The 19537-nt window shown below is 42.5% G+C and overlaps 1 protein-coding gene across 1 annotated transcript in view; it reads left to right on the forward strand.

Moving 5' to 3' along the window:
• atp9b (ATPase phospholipid transporting 9B) overlaps positions 1-19537 on the forward strand; it is a 351572-nt gene that overhangs the window by 311162 nt on the left and 20873 nt on the right. Inside the window, exons 19-21 of the mRNA XM_060823126.1 lie at positions 1525-1695; positions 5734-5832; positions 18133-18222. Coding sequence (XP_060679109.1) covers positions 1525-1695; positions 5734-5832; positions 18133-18222 — 360 coding nt within the window. The remainder of the gene's footprint in view (positions 1-1524; positions 1696-5733; positions 5833-18132; positions 18223-19537) is intronic.

Raw genomic sequence — 19537 nt, forward strand, 5'->3', positions numbered from 1 at the left:
GTTCATCACACCTTGACCACTGAAAGCATTTGAATTCACTGAGAAGTTGCAATTAAGAAGTTCATGATGACCATGAAACCATTGTGATTGGCAGGGAAATCCATTTGGGAATGGAAATCTACCATCCTTGCCTGGTCTGGCCTGCATGTGACTCCAGACCCACAACAATGTGGTTGATCCTTAACTGCACTTTGGGCAATTAGGGGTGGGCACTAAATGCTGGCCTTAAAGCCAGTGATGCCCATATCGCATTAATGGGGAAAAAGAATAGAATTTTGTTTTCATGAAGGTAGGGAAGATTTTGGTATTGGGAAATCGATGCTATTTAGCACAGCGGTAATCTCTAGGTCGACTATAAATAGAGAAAATCAAAACTTTGTCCCAGGATTGTTGCTTTTGCTATATCCAACAATTTGACCAATTAATCTTTTCAATATTTCTTAACATAATTTTAACTACACCTGTTTGTGTGAAATTACAGGAAGTTTAAATTCTATAAACACGCGCTGGCGTAAAATAAGATGAAACTCTCCAAATATGGTGCCAAAATGTCTTGGATTGATTTTGGGGCGCATTGTGCCACTTGCAGCTTTTTAATTGACCTTCCTTTGACTGTAGGTTGTAGCAAAAAAAACCCAAAAGAATGCAGATGTTGGAAATCAGAAGCAAAAACAAAAACAGAAATTGGTGGAAAAACTCAGCAGGTCTGGCAGCATCTGTGGAGAGGAATAAGAGTTGACATTTTTTTGGAACTTGCTGCCAGAGCTGCTGTGCTTTTCCAGAAATTTCTGTCCTTGTTTAGATTGTAACAACCTGACATGCAATTGAATAACATGCAATTTCACCTCAGCTTACCTTGATCTCTTTTATCAGTTACTATAAACCACCCCCCCCCCCCCCCCCCGGCCCAGGACCTTGATAGCCTTCTTAGAAACACTGCTCCCTGCTTAAGCCAAACCAATATTTAAAGAGATTTGCCTCAACTTTCTGGTTTTTGTACCTCTATTTATAAAACCAAGGACCCTGAATGTTTTTTTTTCAAATTGCCTTATGGACATAAATATTATAATTTGTTCGTAGTCAAGGCGACCTACATGCCAAAAAAGGACAGGATGTTTTTTCTGCTCACTGCCATTTAAATTGCATTGTTGTATTATGTACTCAGTGATGAAAGATTCTTTGCTAATTTTTAAACCTGTCCAAAGTTGTGCACAAACAAAAGGAAAAGAATATGGATGATGGAATAAGAGTAGGACACATGTAGCAGGTCTGGTAACATCAGTGGAGACAATAAAAGTGTTTATATTTCAGGTCATCCATCTTTCTTCAGAACTAGTTGCTGACTATTTCCGTCATTTTGTGTTGTTATTTCTGGTTGCGTTGTGTTAAATTCAAACTACCCAGACAGAATACTGTGGAAGTATTTATTCAGGTCGTGCTCACTAAGAATATCTGTGCCCAACTTCAACATTCTCCACTACAGTTTCAGTCAGTTGAAAAATTGTTTCCTTCCACTATTTACAGAACCGGTATAATCAAGCAAAACTAAGTGTTCATGATCGGTCACTAAAGGTGGCAGCTGTCGTGGAGAGTCTTGAGCGAGAAATGGAACTTCTCTGTCTCACTGGAGTGGAGGATCAACTACAAGCAGATGTGAGACCAACCCTGGAGATGTTGAGAAATGCTGGAATAAAGGTCAGAATTGTATAATTTTCATGAGTCATAATTGTCATTTAAGCAGTATTGTACTGAAAAACACGAAAGAACATAAATGAAACGCTAAAACTATGATCTACTAAATAAGATGTTTGTCATATTTCCCCAACCCTAAGCCATCCATCCTACAACATGATCCAGCCTAATTTTATCCCACATGAACGCCATCCATAATTCTCCTTTCTACTGTCCCACAAATAACTCTGTTCCCCTATATTACATTTTTAAAGTTGTTCTCATCACAAAATCCATCAATTGTGTTTTCTTACTAATTGCTGTGATCGCCTCAGCTTTGTACACCACCACATATTTCGGTGCCGATCTTTCAGCTATCTTTGTTCCACTCTGGAACTCCCTATGTAAGTGCATCATAGGTAATATGTGAAGTTTTTGCGATGAATTAAGTACTCTTATTTCACCATTTTTAAATAATATAGACTTAAATTAATTGAAGTCTTAATTGAAAACATTACATGTTCTGAGTTGGAGGGCCAAGACTGAAGAACACTGAGTGAGAAAGATTCAATGATACCTGTTCAAAATTGAGTTGTATAGAATCCTTACATAATTCTACTCAAGCAAATGTCATGATCATATCTTTTTGTGGATCTTGCACTTTGGATGAGGGAAAAGTATATAATTTCAGCAAGTGGATTAGTTTGTGTCTGGTGAACAAAACAGTAAATATGTATGTTGTTTTATGTATGCTTGCAACATGGAGTGTGATGTTAGTCACAGAAAATTATTTACAAAGTGTGTCCTTGATCATTTGTTCACTCTTCATTTTCAAAAGAGTTGTATATTATGCTTTCGCCAGTTTTCTGTTTAGGTATCTCCAATTTGAATATCAGTGATCCCAGGACCATCTAGTTGGTGACATCATAGCTTTCAGGGGCTTTAACATTTGTGATCATAAGATCATACGATGTAGGAGCAGAAATTTGGCCATGTGGCCTATTGAGTCTGCTCCGCCATTCAATCGTAGTTAGTTAGTTTCTCAACCCCATTCCCCCACTTTCTCCCCATAACATAGAACAATACAGTGCAGGCCAGGCCCTTAGGCCCTTGATGTTGTGCTGACGTGTGAACTAATCTAAGCCCATCCCCCTACAGTATCATCATCCATGTGCTTTTCCAAAGATTGTTTAAAATCTCACTGATGTTGCTGAGTTAACTACATTGGCAGGCAGGCCATTCTACGCCCTTAGCATTCTCTGAGTATAGAACCTGCCTCTGACATCTGTCTTAAATTTATCACTCCTCAATTTGTAGTTATGCCCCCTTGTACAAGCTGACATCATCATCCTGGGGAAAAAAACTTTCACTGTCTACCCTATCTAATCCTCTGATCATCATGTATGTCTCTATCAAATACCCTCCGCCTTCATCCTTACAATGAGAACAGACCCAAGTCTCTCGGCCTTATAAAACCTTCCCTCCAGACCAGGCAACACCCTAGTAAATCTCCACTGCACCTTTTCCAGTGTTTCCACATCCTTCCTGTAATAGGTGATCAGATCTGCACACAATGTTCCAAGTGCAGCCACACTAGCATTTTGTATAGTTGCAGCATGACATTACGGCTCCGGAGCTCAATCCCTGTACCAATAAAATCTAACACATCGTAATGCCTTCTTAACAGCACCATCCACCTGGGTAGCAACTTTCACGGATCTATATGTGGACTTCAAGATTCCTTTGCAAATCCACTCTACTAAGAATCTTTCCATTGACCCAGTATTCTGCCTTCCTGTTATTCTTCCCACAGTGGATCACCTCACATTTATCTGCGTTGAATTCCATTTGCCACGTCTCAGCCCAATTCTGCAGATTATCCGATTCCCCCTGCAAACTGCAACATTCTTTCACTCTGTCCACTACGCCACCAATTTAAGTGTCATCTGCAACTTACTAGCACATCCACCTATGCCTGCATCTAAGTAATTTATAAAGTGGTCCAGCAGTGGTCCAAAAACAGATCCTTGTAGCACACCACTAGACTCCAAGCTGAATGTTTTCCATCAACACCACTCGCTGCCTTCTTACAGAAGGACAGTTTCTAATCCAAACTGCTAAATCACCCTTAATACCATGCCTCTGTACTTTCTCCAACAGCCGACCATGTGGAACCTTATCAAAGGTCTTAATGAATTCCATGTACACCACGTCAACTGCCCTACCTTCATTCACATGTTTGGTCACCTTCTCAAAAAAACTGAGGTTTGTGAGACCTTGACCCGCCCTTCACAAAACCATGTTGACTATCTGAAACGAAATTGTTACTTGCTGGATGATGATAATTCCTATCTCTCATAAACCTTTCCAAAACTTTTCCGACGACAGACATAAGGCTCACTGGTCTATAATTACCTGGGTCATCACTACTGCCCTCCTTGAACAAGGGCACAATGTTTGCAGTTCTCCAGTCCTCTGGTACTAAACCTGTAGATAATGACTGCTCAAAGACAAAGGCTCCAACACCATCTCCCTACCTTCCCAGCGAATCGTCTGATAAATCCCATCCGGCCCAGGGGACTTGTCTACTTTCACTCCTTCTAGAATTGATAACACCTCTTGCTTACTAACCTCGATCCTTTCTAGTCTAATATCACGTATCTCATTCTTCTCCTCTAAAATATTCTCCTTTTCCTGAGTGAAAACCGATAAGAAATATTTGTTTTGCACCTTTCCAATCTCCACAGAGTCCACACACAACTTCCCACTTATGCCTTTGACTGGCCCTATTCCCACCCTAGTCATCCTTTTATTTCTCACATACCTATCGAAAACTTTAGGGTTCTCTTTTATTCGACATGCTAAAGACTGCTCATATCCTCTCTTTGCTCTTCTCAAGTCTTTCTTTAAATCCTTTTGACAACATTTGATCCTCTTGACAATCAAAAACCTACCTACCTCTGTCTTAAATATACTCAATGGTCTGGCCTCCACAGCCTTCTGTGGTAATGAATTGCATAGATTTACCACTCTGACTGAAGAGGTTTCTCCTCATCTGTGTTCCAAAGGGTCTTCCTTTTACTTCTAAAACTGTGCCCTCAGGTCTTGGTAATGGAAACATTTTCCCAACGTCCACGCTGTTCAGGCTGTTTAGTATTCCCTAAGTTACAATTCTGTAAGATCCTCCCTCATCCTTCTAAATTCCATTGAGTATTGACCCAGAGTCCTCAAATGTTCCTCACATGTTTGGCCTTTAATTCCTGGGATCATGCTCGTGAACCTCCTCTGGATCCGCTCCAGGGTCAGTACATCCTTCCTTAGGTATGGGGCCCAAAATTGCTCTCAATGTTCCAAGTGTGGTCTGACCAAAGCCTTATAGAGCCTCAGAAGTACATCCCTTTTATATCCTAGTCATCTTGAAATGAATGCCAATTTTGTATTTGCCTTCATAACTACCAACTCAAGCTACAAGTGTACCTTAAGAGAATCCTGGACAAGGACGCCTGAGTTGAATGGCGGAGTGGACCGATGGGCCGAATGGCCTTACTTCCACTCCTATGTCTTATGGTCTTATAGTCCTTTTGCACTTCAGATTTCTGAATTTCTCCGCATTTAGAAAATAGTCTATGCAACATATATGAGAAAATATATCATCTCACATTCCTCTGTGGAACCATCTTATTCAACAGGCCATCAAATCAAATTGTATCATACTAACTACTTGAAAGCTCCAAGGAGGGTAGACCTGAAGGAACTAACAAATGATACATTTCACAATACATTTAAACTCTTACTGCCTAAACCTATTAATCAACATTCTTTTATCACTTATGAAAATAGTAAAATGGACAATTGCAGTTGAGTTTGTCAGATTTGGACTGTTTAACTTCTCCGAATGTAGCAGTCAATGATCCAGAATTTCACTTTACTTCAACTTTTTAAGTCAGATTGCTGAGTGCACTTCTTGAGTTGAATTTGTCTGTTGATGTGTATTGGAGCAATTGTCTCTTTTCAGCTTTATCACACTTGCATTTTAATGGGAGCTATGCTTGCGTTTTCCAGATATGGATGTTGACTGGAGATAAACTAGAAACGGCTACTTGCATTGCCAAAAGCTCTCATCTGGTGTCTCGAAATCAGGATGTTCACATCTTTCGCCCTGTAAGTATAACTGACAAACAAGGTTTTGCAAATGGTCTGGAAAGTTGTTTTTTTAAGTTTACAGACAAATATTTTGAAACAACAGATATCTTTTGCAAGCTGCTGTGAAGTACTTGATGTGTGGAATAAAGCATTTCATTAAAAAGGATGCAGCTGAGATTGTTTCAACAGCACGTGTAGCTGAGATATGACTGAATTTTATTGAACATAAAGACATTTATTTGCTAATGCAGTGAAATCTACTTAATTAAATAGATCAATAACACTTCTGCACAAATCTCGTGCTTGTGACTCTCCATGTTTTCTGGAGGATACAAGTGAATTCAATTGTTTGCCTTCCACAGCGGAATTATATAAGCCGCCATGTCACAATTTGAAAGTACAAATTGTATTATATTTTAGATGTGTAATCTGTAAGCTGTGATTTTATTTCAAGCTCGTTTACTGCCCTTGCCATTCAAACTCATGAACCAGACTTCAGCTCAACTGACCGAGTCTAACACGCGGTTGTTGGTGTATGTCATACTGTTTGTTTGGCCATAACAATCACATTGAGCTGCTGGCTGAAACTCCAAATGGTGTGAGAAATAAATAATGCTAGAAATTCCCAACAGTGCAATCAAGCTCAGGACCAAATCTTTGTAAGCAGTATTGTTAACACAATCCCCATTGCTATCCTTCAGTTGCAAATTTGCAAACATTGACATATTTAGCATTTAAACTTTCACTGAAATACACCCTGCAAATAATAAAATAGCACAAGTATATTAAAAAGCAACAAATTGTTTAATGCTGAAATGAATCTTTGCAGATACAATATTTTTTTAAACTATTTAATATAACTTTAACTGTTGTTTTAAAGGAGTTCAACTGACAAAACAAATCTAGTTTCCGAAAAAAACATTGACACAATTCCCAGAACATTTAACCTGGAAATTTTGGGTTTTTCTCTTACTGGTATATGTTTATCAATAGAAACTTAAATGTTAGATTATTATTTAAGTGCAGTTGGCCTCATTAGAATATATTTAACTTCAGTTTTGAAAATATTGCACAAGGAATGAAACTGCTAATTGGGGTGATTTGGTTTAAAAATGTAAAGCAGTGACCAGGTGATGTTACCCAAGGAGAAGTTGAAGGCTTGCTTCTCAGCAAGAAGTGAATGATTCAGCAAGTGATTCTTGATTAGAGAGCAGTGGTAACAAGCGACTGAGCAGGATTCTGGGAGAAGTCAGCTAACTCGCTATAACTAGACAAGGCGTCAGAAAGGACCTGGTGCTGAACAGCAGGAAGAGTATCCAAAAAAGGGTGGTAGTGAGAAATGACTTAGGAGGATTCTGGGAGAAGATTTTCTTTCCTCGTGGCAGCATGAAAGAGAGGCAGGTTCTAGTGGCAGCAGCCAGTGTGGAGAAGGGCTAGAAGGTCAAAATGCTGCTGTTGAGGTTGAAGTGCAGGTTTTGGTGAGTGTGGGGCTTCACTGAGGATGGTCAGCAGCATTCAAGTCAAGGCCTTTCCTTTTCGTCTAATCCACTAGTTAGTAGAGAGGTTATACTGGCAGTTAATGGAGAACTATGCTGCTCTTGTGAGATGTGAGAGATGGGGGGTCCTGAGGATGTGCCTGACAACTGTCAATAGGAAGCGTGTGCACCTACAACTCCTCTCAGACTACATAGATTGGTCAGAGCAGCAGTTGGCCTCAGAGGAGCATACACGAGGCAGAAGGTTTTAAGACAAGAGTTTCAGGGATGTGGTCACGCCAAACGATCAACCAGACAGGAGTAGCGGCCACAGAACACAGGAATCACCAGTAGCTGTTATGCTCCTAAACAAGTATGCTGTTTGGATACTGTTCGGGGAGTCTTTGTGTGGATAGTGTGTGTTGGAGGGGGAGCAGTATGATTGTGGTGGCCTCTTGTTGGAAAGCAGCAGCCAGATTGTTGGTTCTGTTTTGCAGCAGGGAGGGTTGAAGTGTAGGTGAATGTTAGTGATACGGGTGTAAATGGGTGTTTCTGTGGCCATGAGTGAGATTCCAGTATGATCCACGTCCCAGGATCAAGGAGTCTCAGTGGACATAGGACATTTGGAAAGAGGAGGGTGAGTAGCCAGAGGCCATGGTCCATATTGGTGCTAATGACATAAGCTGGAAGAGAGATGACATCCTGCAAAGGGAATTCAGGGAGGTAAGTAGAAAGTTGAAAAGCAGGACCTCTAGCTCAGGATTGCTCCCTGCGCCACATGCTAGTGAGACTAGAAGTAGGAAGATAATACAGTTGAATGTGTGGCCAAAGCACTGATGTAGGAGGGAGGGACTAGGTTTAGGGTGAGAAGGGAAAGATTTAAAAAGGACCTAAAGGGCAATATTTTCATACAACAGTGTTGTGTCAATGGAATGAGCTGCCAGAGGACATATTGCAGGCTGGTACAATTACAACATTTAAAAGGCATCTGGATTGGGACATGAGTAGGGAGGATTTAGAGGGAAATGGGACTGGATAACTTTAGGATATCTGGTCAGCATGGACCAAAGGGTCTGATTCCATGCTGTACCTCCCTATGACTTTGACCTGTACAAGAAAGGACAATTTGCGCCTAAACTGAAGGGCCAGGAGTATCCTTGCAGGGAGGTTTGCTAGTGCCACTCAGGAGGATTTAAACTAGTGTGGTGGGGATTGGGAAACAGAGCAGTATGTCGGCATGTGAAGTAGTTGGGCACACAGTAGAGATTAAGTCCAGTTAGTTTGGTAGGAAGAACAGACAGGACCAAGTTAATGAACGTGGTGGGACTAGCAGTCTGAAATGTATGTAGTACAGCAAATAAAGCAATTAGGGCAGATGAATTTAGAACCTGAAAAATACATGGATCTTGATGTTGTAACCATTGCAGAAGTTTGGATGAGAAAAGGGCAGGACTGCCTGCTCAATGTTTCAGGATTTGAATGTTCCCGGCATAATAAAGAGGGATCTAAAAGGGTTGGGGGAGTTGCATCACCATTTAAGGATCAAGTCACAGATGCATGGAGGGCTCATCCAACAAGGCCATACAAGTAGAACTCAGGAATAGGAGAAGTGCAATCACTGATGGTGTTATACTATAGGACTCCCAATAGCCAGCAGACGATAGAGGAGCAATTATATTGGCAGCTTATGCAATGATATAACTACAACAGGATTGTTGTAGTGGTGGTTTCAATTTTCCCACAATTGATTGGGACTTTGTTAATGCCAAGGTGTTAGATGGGGCAGAATTTATTAAGTGCATTCAGAGGGCGGCTTCAAACAATATGCAAATAATCTAGCTAGAAAAGGTGCCATACTACACCTTGTATTGAAGAATGAACCTTGGCTAGGTGATTGAAGTTTCGGTAGGGAAGCATTTTGGAGTAATGATCATAATTCCAAATGTTTTAAAATCCTTGTGAATAAGGGTTAGACTGGTCCTTTGCCAGATTCTGGATCAGTGGTGCTGGAAGAGCACAGCAGTTCAGGCAGCATCCAACGAGCAGCGAAATCGACATTTCGGGCAACAGCCTTTTATCAGGAATAAAGGCAGTGAGCCTGAAGCATGGAGAGATAACTAGGGGAGGGTGGGGTGGAGAGAGAGTAGCATAGAGTACAATGGGTGAGTGGGGGAGGGGATGAAGGTGATGGGTCAGGGAGGAGAGGGTGGAGTGGATAGATGGAAAAGGAGCTAGGCAGGTCGGACAAGTCATGGGGACAGTGCTGAGCTGGAAGTTTGGAACTCGGGTGAGGTGGGGAAAGGGGAAATGAGGAAGCTGTTGAAGTCCACATTGATGCCCTGGGGTTGAAGTGTTCCGAGGCGGAAGATGAGGCGTTCTTCTTCCAGGCATCTGGTGGTGAGGGAGCGGCGGTGAAGGAGGCCCAGGACTTCCATGTCCTCGGCAAAGTGAGAAGGGGAGTTGAAATGTTGGGCCATGGGGCGGTGTAGTTGATTGGTGCGGGTGTCTGGGAGATGTTCCCTAAAATGCTCTGCTAGGAGGTGCCCAGTCTCCCCAATGTAGAGGAGACCGCATCAGGAACAATGGATACAATAAATGATATTAGTGGATGTGCAGGTAAAACTTTGGATGTGGAAGGCTCCTTTAGGACCTTGGATGGAGGTGAGGGATGAGGTGTGGGCACAGGTTCACCATGGATATCCAATCCCTCTACACCTCTTCCGCCATGACCAGGGCCTCCATGCCCTCTGTTTTCTCCTCTCCAGACGTCTCCAACAGTACCCTTCCACCCGACACTCATTCGTTCGGCCGAGCTTGTCCTCACCCTTAACAATTTCTCCTTTGAATCCTCCCACTTCCTCCAGACCAAAGGGGTAGCCATGGGCACACGTATGGGCCCCAGCTATGCCTGTCTCTTTGTTGGCTATGTAGAACGGTTGATCTTCTGTAATTACACCGGCACCACTCCCCACCTCTTCCTCCGCTACATTGATGACTGCATTGGCGCCACCTCGTGCTCCCGCGAGGAGATTGAGCAATTCATCAACTTCACCAATACATTCCACCCTGCCCTTAAATTTACCTGGACCATCTCTGACACCTCCCTCCCCTTCCTGGACCTCTCCATCTCCATTAATGACGACTGACTTGACACTGACATTTTTTACAAACCCACCAACTCCCACAGCTACCTGGATTACACCTCTTCCCACCCTATTTCTTGCAAAAATGCCATCCCGTATTCCCAATTCCTCCGCCTCCGCCGTATCTGCTCCCAGGAGGACCAGTTCCACCATAGAACACACCAGATGGCCTCCTCCTTTAGAGACCGCAATTTCCCTTCCCACGTGGCTAAAGATGCCCTCCAATGCATCTCATCCACATCCTGCACTCTGCCCTCAGACCCCACCCCTCCAACCGTAACAAGAACAGAACGCCTCTGGTGCTCACCTTCCACCCTACAAACCTTTGCATGAACCAAATCATCCGCCGACATTTCCGCCACCTCCAAAAAGACCCCACCACCAGGGATATATTTCCCTCCCCACCCCTTTCCGCCTTCCACAAAGACCGTTCCCTCCGTGACTACCTGGTCAGGTCCACGACCCCCCACGCCCCACCCTCCCATCCTGGCACTTTTCCCTGCCACCGCAGGAACTGTAAAACCTGTGCCCACACCTCGTCCCTCACGTCCATCCAAGGTCCTAAAGGAGCCTTCCACGTCCATCAAAGTTTTACCTGCACATCCACTAATATCATTTATTGTATCCGTTGTTCCCAATGCGGTCTCCTCTACATTGGGGAGACTGGGCGCCTCCTAGCAGAGCGCTTTAGGGAACATCTCCGAGACACCCGCACCAATCAACCACACTGCCCCGTGGCCCAACATTTCAACTCCCGCTCCCAATCTGCCAAGGACATGGAGATCCTGGGCCTCCTTCACCACCGCTCCCTCACCACCAGACGCCTGGAGGAAGAACGTCTCATCTTCCGCCTCGGAACACTTCAACCCCAGGGCATCAATGTGGACTTCAGCTTCCTCATTTCCCCTTCCCCCACCTCACCCAAGTTCCAAACTTCCAGCTCAGCACTGTCCCCATGACTCATCCGGACTTGTCCGACCTGCCTAGCTCCTTTTCCACCTATCCACTCCACCGTCTCCTCCCTGACCTATCACCTTCATCCCCTCCCCCACTCACCCATTGTACTCTATGCTACTCTCTCTCCACCCCCACCCTCCCCTAGCTTATCTCCCCACACTTCAGGCTCACTGCCTTTATTCCTGATGAAACGTCGATTTCGCTGCTCATTGGATACTGCCTGAACTGCTGTGCTCTTCCAACACCACTGATCCAGAATCTGGTTTCCAGCACCTGCAGTCATTGTTTTTACCTGGTCCTTTGCCATAATTGTTTTACTTGCTGTGTTACATGCATTTCAGACCGCCAGTCCCACCATGTTCATTAACTTGACCCTGTTAGTTCTTCCTAGTAAACTAACTGGACTTAATCTCTACTGTCTCCCCAACTACTCCACATGCTGACCTACTGTTTTGTTTCCCAGTCCCCACCACAGTAGTTTAGCATGAAAATGCTAAATTAGGGGACGGCTAATTACAACACTATTAGGCAAGAACTAGAGAAATTAGACTGGGGGAGACTGTTTGAGGATAAATCCACATCTGACATGTGGGAGTCTTTTTAAGGCCAGTTGATCAGAATTCAAGATCAGCATGTTCCTGGGAGGGTGAATGATAAAGGCAGCAACTTACGGTGACCTTGGATGACGAGATATTGAAAGTTTTTAGTCAAAAAGACAGCATAAGTAAGGTTTCAGGAAAGAAAATCAGACAAGGCCCTTGAGAAATGTAAAGGAAGCAGGAAAGAACTTAAACAAGAAATGAGGAGAGCTAAAAGTGGCCATGAAATGTCTTTGGAAAGCAGAATTATAGCAAATCCCAAGGCATTTACACATATGTTTAGATGCAAAAGGGTAGCTTGGGCAAGGATACGTCTACTCAAGGACAAAGGTGGGAATTTATATGTGAAGTCAGAGAAAGTAGATGAAGTCCTTAATATGTACTCTGCATCAGTGTTCACCAAGGAAAAGGATATGGATGATAAGATTTTAGGAAACAGTATCAGTATTCCAGGGTATATCAATATTAAGCTGAAAATGTGCTGCTGGAAAAGCGCAGCAGGTCAGGCAGCATCCAAGGAGCAGGAGAATCGACGTTTCGGGCATGAGCCCTTCAGGAAGAAGAAGGGCTTCCTGAAGAAGGGCTCATGCCCGAAAAGCCGATTTCTCCTGCTCCTTGGATGCTGCCTGACCTGCTGCGCTTTTCCAGCAACACATTTTCAGCTCTGATCTCCAGCATCTGCAGTCCTCACTTTCTCCCATATCAGTATTAAGGAGGAGAAAGTGTTAGCTGGATTGAAAAGCATTAAGATAGATAGGTCCCCAAGCCTGATGGGTTCTATTCCAGAATACTGAGGGAGGAAGGGAGGAGATTGCTGTGTTCTTGACAGAGATCTTTGTATCCTCCTTAGCCACAGGCAAAGTACCAGAAGATTGGAGAATAGCCAATGTTGTTCCTTTGGTTAAGAAGGACAGCAGGAATATTCCAGGAAGTTATAGGCCAGTGAACCTTACACCAGTGACAAATACCAAGGGAAATGATTGGAGATGATTCCTAGGGACAGGATTTACTCATGTTCAAAAACGAATGGATTTATTAGGGATGGTTAACATGGCTTTTTTTTAGATGGTCTTGGCTCAACAGTTTGAATTTTTTGAGTAAGTGATGAAGATGATTGAGGGCATGGCGTGGATGTGGTCGACAATGGCTTTACTAAAGGTCCATCGTGGTCGGCTGGTGCAGAAGATTGAGGAACCGGGGATCCAAAGTGAGTTGATGAGTTGGATTAAATTTGGCTTTGTCATAGAAGACAGAGGTTTGTTGTGGAAAGGTGATTTTCTGTAGAGATCTGTGACCAGTGATGTTCTGCAAGGATCAGTGCTGGGACCTGTGCTCTTATAAGATATATAAGTGATTTGGATAAAAATGTCTGATTAGTAAGTTTGCAGGCAACATGAAAATTGGTAGAGTTGTGGATAGTGAGAAGGTTGTCAAAGCATACAACAGATTATAAATCAGTTGGAAAGTTGAATAGAGAAATGGCAGATGGAGTTTAATCTGGTTTAATCCGTGAGGTGATGTATTTTGGAAGGTCAAATGCAAGCAGAAAGTATTTAGTAAGTGGCAACACCATTAGGAACTTTGTGCAGAGGGATCTTGAGGTCAAAGTCCATAGCTCTCTGAAAGTGACAACCAAAGTGGATAAGAAGAGGGAGGCTTGTCCTCATCAGTCTCAGCATTGAGTGTAGAAGTTGGCAAGTCTTGTTGCAGCTGTATAAAACTTTGGTTAGGCCATATTTGGAGAGTTATGTGCAGTTCCACTTACCACACCACAGGAAGGATGCAGAGACTTTGAAAAGGGTATCAAAGAGGTTTGTCAGAATGTTGCCTGGATTGGAATGCATCAGCTCTCAGGAGAGGTTGAACAAATTTGGATTGTCTTCACTTGAGCTATGGAGGCTGAGGGGCAACCTGATAAATTTGTAAAATTGAGAGGCAGGTAAAGGGTAGATAATCAGAATCCTTTTCCTAGGCTTGAAATGTCAAAACAATATCGGGGAATAGGCTTAAGATGAAAGGGGGCAAGTTTAAAGGAGATGTGCGAGGTTTTTTACGCACAGTGGTGAGTGCCTGGAACATGCTGCCAGGGGAGATGGTAGAAGCAGATATCGAAGCAAAGTTAAAGAGGCATTTAGGCAGTCACATAGATGGGGAATAGAGGAATAATGGACCATGTGCAAGCAGATGGGATTAGTTTAGAATGCATCATGGTCAGCACAGACATGGTAGGCCAATGGCCCAGTTCCTGTGTTGTACCATCAGTTGGATAATTGAGGGTTACAGGGAAAAGGGCAGGCAGGAAAGTGGACATGAGGAATGTCGGATCAGTCGTCATCCTGTTGAATGGCGGAGCAGGCTCAAGGGACTGAATGACGTACACGTGTTCCTATTTCTTATGGTCGTCTTAAGAAAATGCTTTCAGTAACATCGGGAAGATGAGAGTTTTCATAAGTGCAGCAGGGGAAGACATTATTGGCACATGAATAAACAAATAAATCTGTGATACAGGACATCACGAAATCTATCCAGTAGAGGGTAGCAGTGAGTTAGCTGCAATACAACTTATGCTGTGCAGTGAACAGTGGTTGGAAGGGGACTAATATACTGGCAGGGATATTTGCTAGAGCTAGTCAGGAGGATTTAAACTAGTAAGGTTGGGGGCGGGGGGGTGCGGTTTGGGACCCAAGGAGATATTGAGGAAAGAAATCAATCTGAGATTGGTACAGTTAAGAACAGAAGCAAGTCAAACAGTCAGGGCAGGCAGGATAAAGGTATGACTAATTAAATTAAACTGCATTTATTTCAAGGGGCCTAACAGGGAAGGCAGATGAACTCAGGGCATGGTTGGGAGCGTGAGACTGGGATATCATAGCATTTACAGAAACATGGCTCAGGGATGGGCAGGACTGGCAGCTTAATGTTCCAGGATACAAATGCTACAGGAAGGATAGAGAGGGAGAAAAGAGAGGAGGGGGAGTGGCATTTTTGATAAGGGATAGCATTACAGCTGTACTGTGGGAAGATATTCCTGGAAATACATCCAGGGAAGTTATTCGGGTGGAAATGAGAAATAAAAAAGGGATGGTCACCTTATTGGGATTGTATTATAGACCCCCTAATAGTCAGAGGGAAATTGAGAAACAAACTTGTAAGGAGATCTCAGTTATCTGTAAGAATAATAGAGTGGTTATGGTAGGGGATTTTAACTTTCCAAACACAGACTAGGGCTGCCATAGTGTTAAAGATTTAGATGAAGAGGAATTTAAGTGTGTACAAGAAAATTTTCTGATTCAGTATGTGGATGTACCTATGAGAGAAGGTGCAAAACTTGACCTCCTCTTGGGAAATAAGGCAGGGCAAGTGACTGAGCTGTCAGTGGGGGAGCACTTTGGGGCCAGCGACCATAATTCTATTAGATTTAAAACAGTGATGGAAAAGGACAGACCAGATCTAAAAGTTGACGTTCTAAATTGGAGAAAGGCCAATTTTGACGGTATTAGGCAAGAACTTTCAAAAGCTGAATGGGGGCAGATGTTCGCCGGTAAAGGGACGGCTGGAAAATGGGAACCCTTCAGAAATGAGATAACGAATCCAGAAAAAGTATATTCCTGTTAGGATGAAAGGAAAGGCTGGTAGGTATAAGGAATGCTGGATGACTAAAGAGATTGAGGATTTGGTTAAGAAGAAGAAGGAAGCATATGTAAGGTACAGACAGGATAGACCGAGTAAATCCTTAGAATGCAAAGACTGTAGGAGTATACTAAAGAGGGAAATCAGGATGCCAAAAAGGAGACATGAAATAGCTTTGGCAAATAGAGTTAAGGGGAATCCAAAGAGTTTTTACAAATACATTGAGGACAAAAGGATAACTAGGGAGAGAATAGGGCTCCTCAGAGATCAGTTAGGTAGCCTTTGTGTGGAGCTGCAGAAAATGGGAGAGATACTAAACTATTATTTTGCATCAGTATTTACTGTGGAAAAGGATATGGAAGGTATAGAAAGTAGCGAAATAGATGATACCTTGCAAAATATCGATATTGCAGAGGAGGAAGTGCTGGGTGTCTTGAAATGCATAAAGGTAAATAAGTCCCCAGGACCTGATCAGGTGTACCCTGGAACTCTGTGGGAAGCTAGAGAAGTGATTGCTGGGCCTCTTGCTGAGATATTTGTGTCATCGATGGACACAGGTGAGGTGTCGGAAGTCTGGAGGTTGGCTACCGTGCTGCCAGTCTTTAAGAAGGGTAGTAAGGACAAGCCAGGGAACCATAGACCAGAGAGCCTGACATCAGCGGTGGGCAAGTTGTTGAAGGGAATCCTGAGGGACAAGATATACATGTATTTGGAAAGACAAGGACTGATTAGGGATAGTCAATATGGCTTTGTGCGTGGGAAATCATGTCTCACAAACTTGATTGAGCATTTTGAAGAAGTAGCAAAGGGGATTGATATGGGCAGAGCGCTAGATGTGATCTATATGGACTTCAGTAAGGCATTTGACAGTGTTCCTCATGGGAGACTGGTTAGCAAGGTTAAATCTCACAGAATACAGGGAGAACTAGCTATTTGGATACAGAACTGGTTCAAAGGTAGAAGACAGAGGGTGGTGGTGGAGGGTTGTTTTTCAGACTGGAGGCCTGTGACCAGTGGAGTGTCACAATGATTGGTGCTGGATCCTCTACTTTTCGTCATTTACATAAATGATTTGGATGTAAGCATAAGTGCAATTAGCAAGTTTGCAGATTACACCAAAATTGGAGGTGTAGTGGACAGTGAAGAAGGTTACCTCAGATTACAACAGGATCTTGACTAGATGGGCCAATGGGCTGACAAGTGGCAGATGGAGTTTAATTCAGATAAATATGAGGTGCTGCATTTTGGGAAAGCAAATCTTAGCAGGACTTATACACTTAATGGTAAGGTCCTAGGGAGTGTTGCTGAACCAAGAGACCTTGGAGTGCAGGTTCATAGCTCCTTGAAAGTGGAGTTGTAGGTAGATAGGCTAGTGAAGAAGGCGTTTGGTATGCTTTCCTTTATTGGTCAGAGTATTGAGTAAAGGAGTTGGGAGGTCATGTTGCGGCTGTACAGGATATTGGTTGGGCCACTGTTGGAATATTGTGTGCAATTTTGGCTCCTTCCTATCGGAAAGATGTTGTGAAACTTGAAAGGGTTTAGAAAAGATTTACAAGGATGTTGTCAGGTTGGAGGATTTGAGCTATAGGGAGAGGCTAAACAGGCTGGGGCTATTTTCCCTGGAACGTTGGAGGCTGAGGGGTGACCTTGTAGAGGTTTACAAAATTATGAGGGGCATGGATAGGGTAAATAGGCAAAGTTATTTTCCTGGGGTCGGGGAGTCCAGAACCAGAGGGCATAGGTTTAGGGTGAGAGGAGAAAGATATAAAAGGGACCTAAGGGGCAACTTTTTCACGCAGAGGGTGGTAGGTGTATGGAATGAGCTGCCAGAGGAAGTGGTGGAGGCTGGTACAATTGCAACATTTTAAAAGCCATTTGGATGGGTATATAAATAGGAAGGGTTTGGAGGAATATGCGTCGGGTGCTGGCAGTTGGGGCTAGATTGGGTTGGGATATCTGGTTGGCATGGACGAGGTGGACCGAAGGGTCTGTTTCCATGCTGTACATCTCTCTGACTCTAAGTTGGACGATGAAGATATTTTCTAATCAACTTATTCAGCAATGTTATTACATACCTCTCGAACAGGTGAAATTTAAAGCTGAGCTTCCTGGCTCAGTATTAGAGACACTGTTACATCGGAATGCTTGTTTAATAAGTTGTTTAACGAACTTCTACTACAAAAGTGGCAAATGAAAATAACTTCATTTGAGGAAATAGTATAACAGAAAATGCTATCATCTACTTGAATTAAGTGAAACAAGTTTTTGATTATTAAACTTCCAATCAACAGCAAAAGCATTTATTCAAGATATACTCAAACATCTACTGCATTCAAAGATTAAATAGTTTGCTTACGTGTGATATTGTAATTTCCACAGTTACATTTTTCAACATTAACTTTTAAACGCTAGATTTGCTTTTCTGACCAGGATAAATTGTGCATTGTTGCTTCATTACGTTCTAGCATCGTATTATCTTTATTGAGCAAATCAATGAGAGATTTGTCTTTGCAGGTAATGAATCGTGGTGAAGCTCATTTAGAGCTGAATGCTTTCAGAAGGAAACATGACTGTACACTGGTTATATCAGGAGATTCTTTAGAGGTAAAGGTTTACAACTTTCCAAGGAATGTTGTGCAAAGATATTGGGACACTGGAATATTGTTGCAGCAATTAACCTTTTGAGTTTTTAAATTCCTAATGGAATAATAGTTAGATAACTGTAACTTTATTTAGGTTGTCTTTTTGCAAATTGCTGTCCTAACAGAGACCTAATTCTGGACTTTTGGAGAATTCCTGATTTTTAACTGCTCCACCATTGCTCACCCTGGTTTCCATTGCAAGGACCTGAAGCTTTGGAATTCCCTGTTCGCACTTTTCCAATGCTTACCATTGTTTACACTTTTAAGACTTTCCTTAAAGTCTGACTCTTTGATAAAGCTTTCAGCCATCTGTCTTAATATCAATTACCATGGTTTGGGGTCAGGTTTTGCACCATGATGTTCCCATGAAGCAGTTTGGGATCTTTTATACGGTGCCATTACCATAATAAATGCAAGTTGCTGTTAGAATATATGGGATAATCAGTTTTTAAAATATTCTAACACTTACATTCACTTTATAAAGTTGTATGTGTGATATCAGGGTTACACAGAACTAGATAATGAGATTCATTGAAACAGTTAAATGAGAAAACAGAATTCTCGATGACTTTCAGTGATCAGATGTTCAATTCAGAGACTATTCTTCAGCTTGAGAAGGTCAACTCATGTGAACCTGTCTGTATACAGGTTAAGATCTGTAATAAGGGAAATGTAGGTTTCTCACAAAGAAAATATCCCACAACATTTCTAAAAATTACTAATCCATCCTGCAAGACAACAAATTGTATTTATGTAATATTTGGAAGGTAGTTAAGTATACCAAAGTGCAGCAGAGGAGCATTATTTGCCAAAATTTGATCTCATACCCCAAAACTGGAATTAAGTGTTCAAAGGCTTACCAACCAAAAGGTTGGTTTTAAAAATGTTTTAAAGGAGGAGCATGAGACCCTGAGGTTTAGGGACAGCATTTTTCTATAGTTTAGGGCCTAGACATCTGAAGATGCAACTGCCAATGAAGGGGGTGGAAGAAATCAGATGCCCAAGAGTCAGGAATTGACTTTAACACTTTTTTCGCAGGGTTTAATAGCTGGAAAAGGCTGCAGTGATAGCGGCAAAGCCATGATCTTGTGGCTTTGTTCTTGAAAAGACACCACTTCAGTACCATTGAAATAATTGATTTAAAGTTACTGTGCTTGAGGCATCAATAAACTTAAATAGAGGGTTTGACAATTGTTATAAAAGATATTCCTGATTATTGTATGGTTATTAGATTGTATTGATTGTTTAGAGACCTGCAGAGCATGATAAAGAAAATC

This window comes from Hemiscyllium ocellatum, chromosome 4, assembly GCF_020745735.1.
Source record: "Hemiscyllium ocellatum isolate sHemOce1 chromosome 4, sHemOce1.pat.X.cur, whole genome shotgun sequence".
NCBI classification, from domain to species: Eukaryota; Metazoa; Chordata; class Chondrichthyes; order Orectolobiformes; family Hemiscylliidae; genus Hemiscyllium; species Hemiscyllium ocellatum.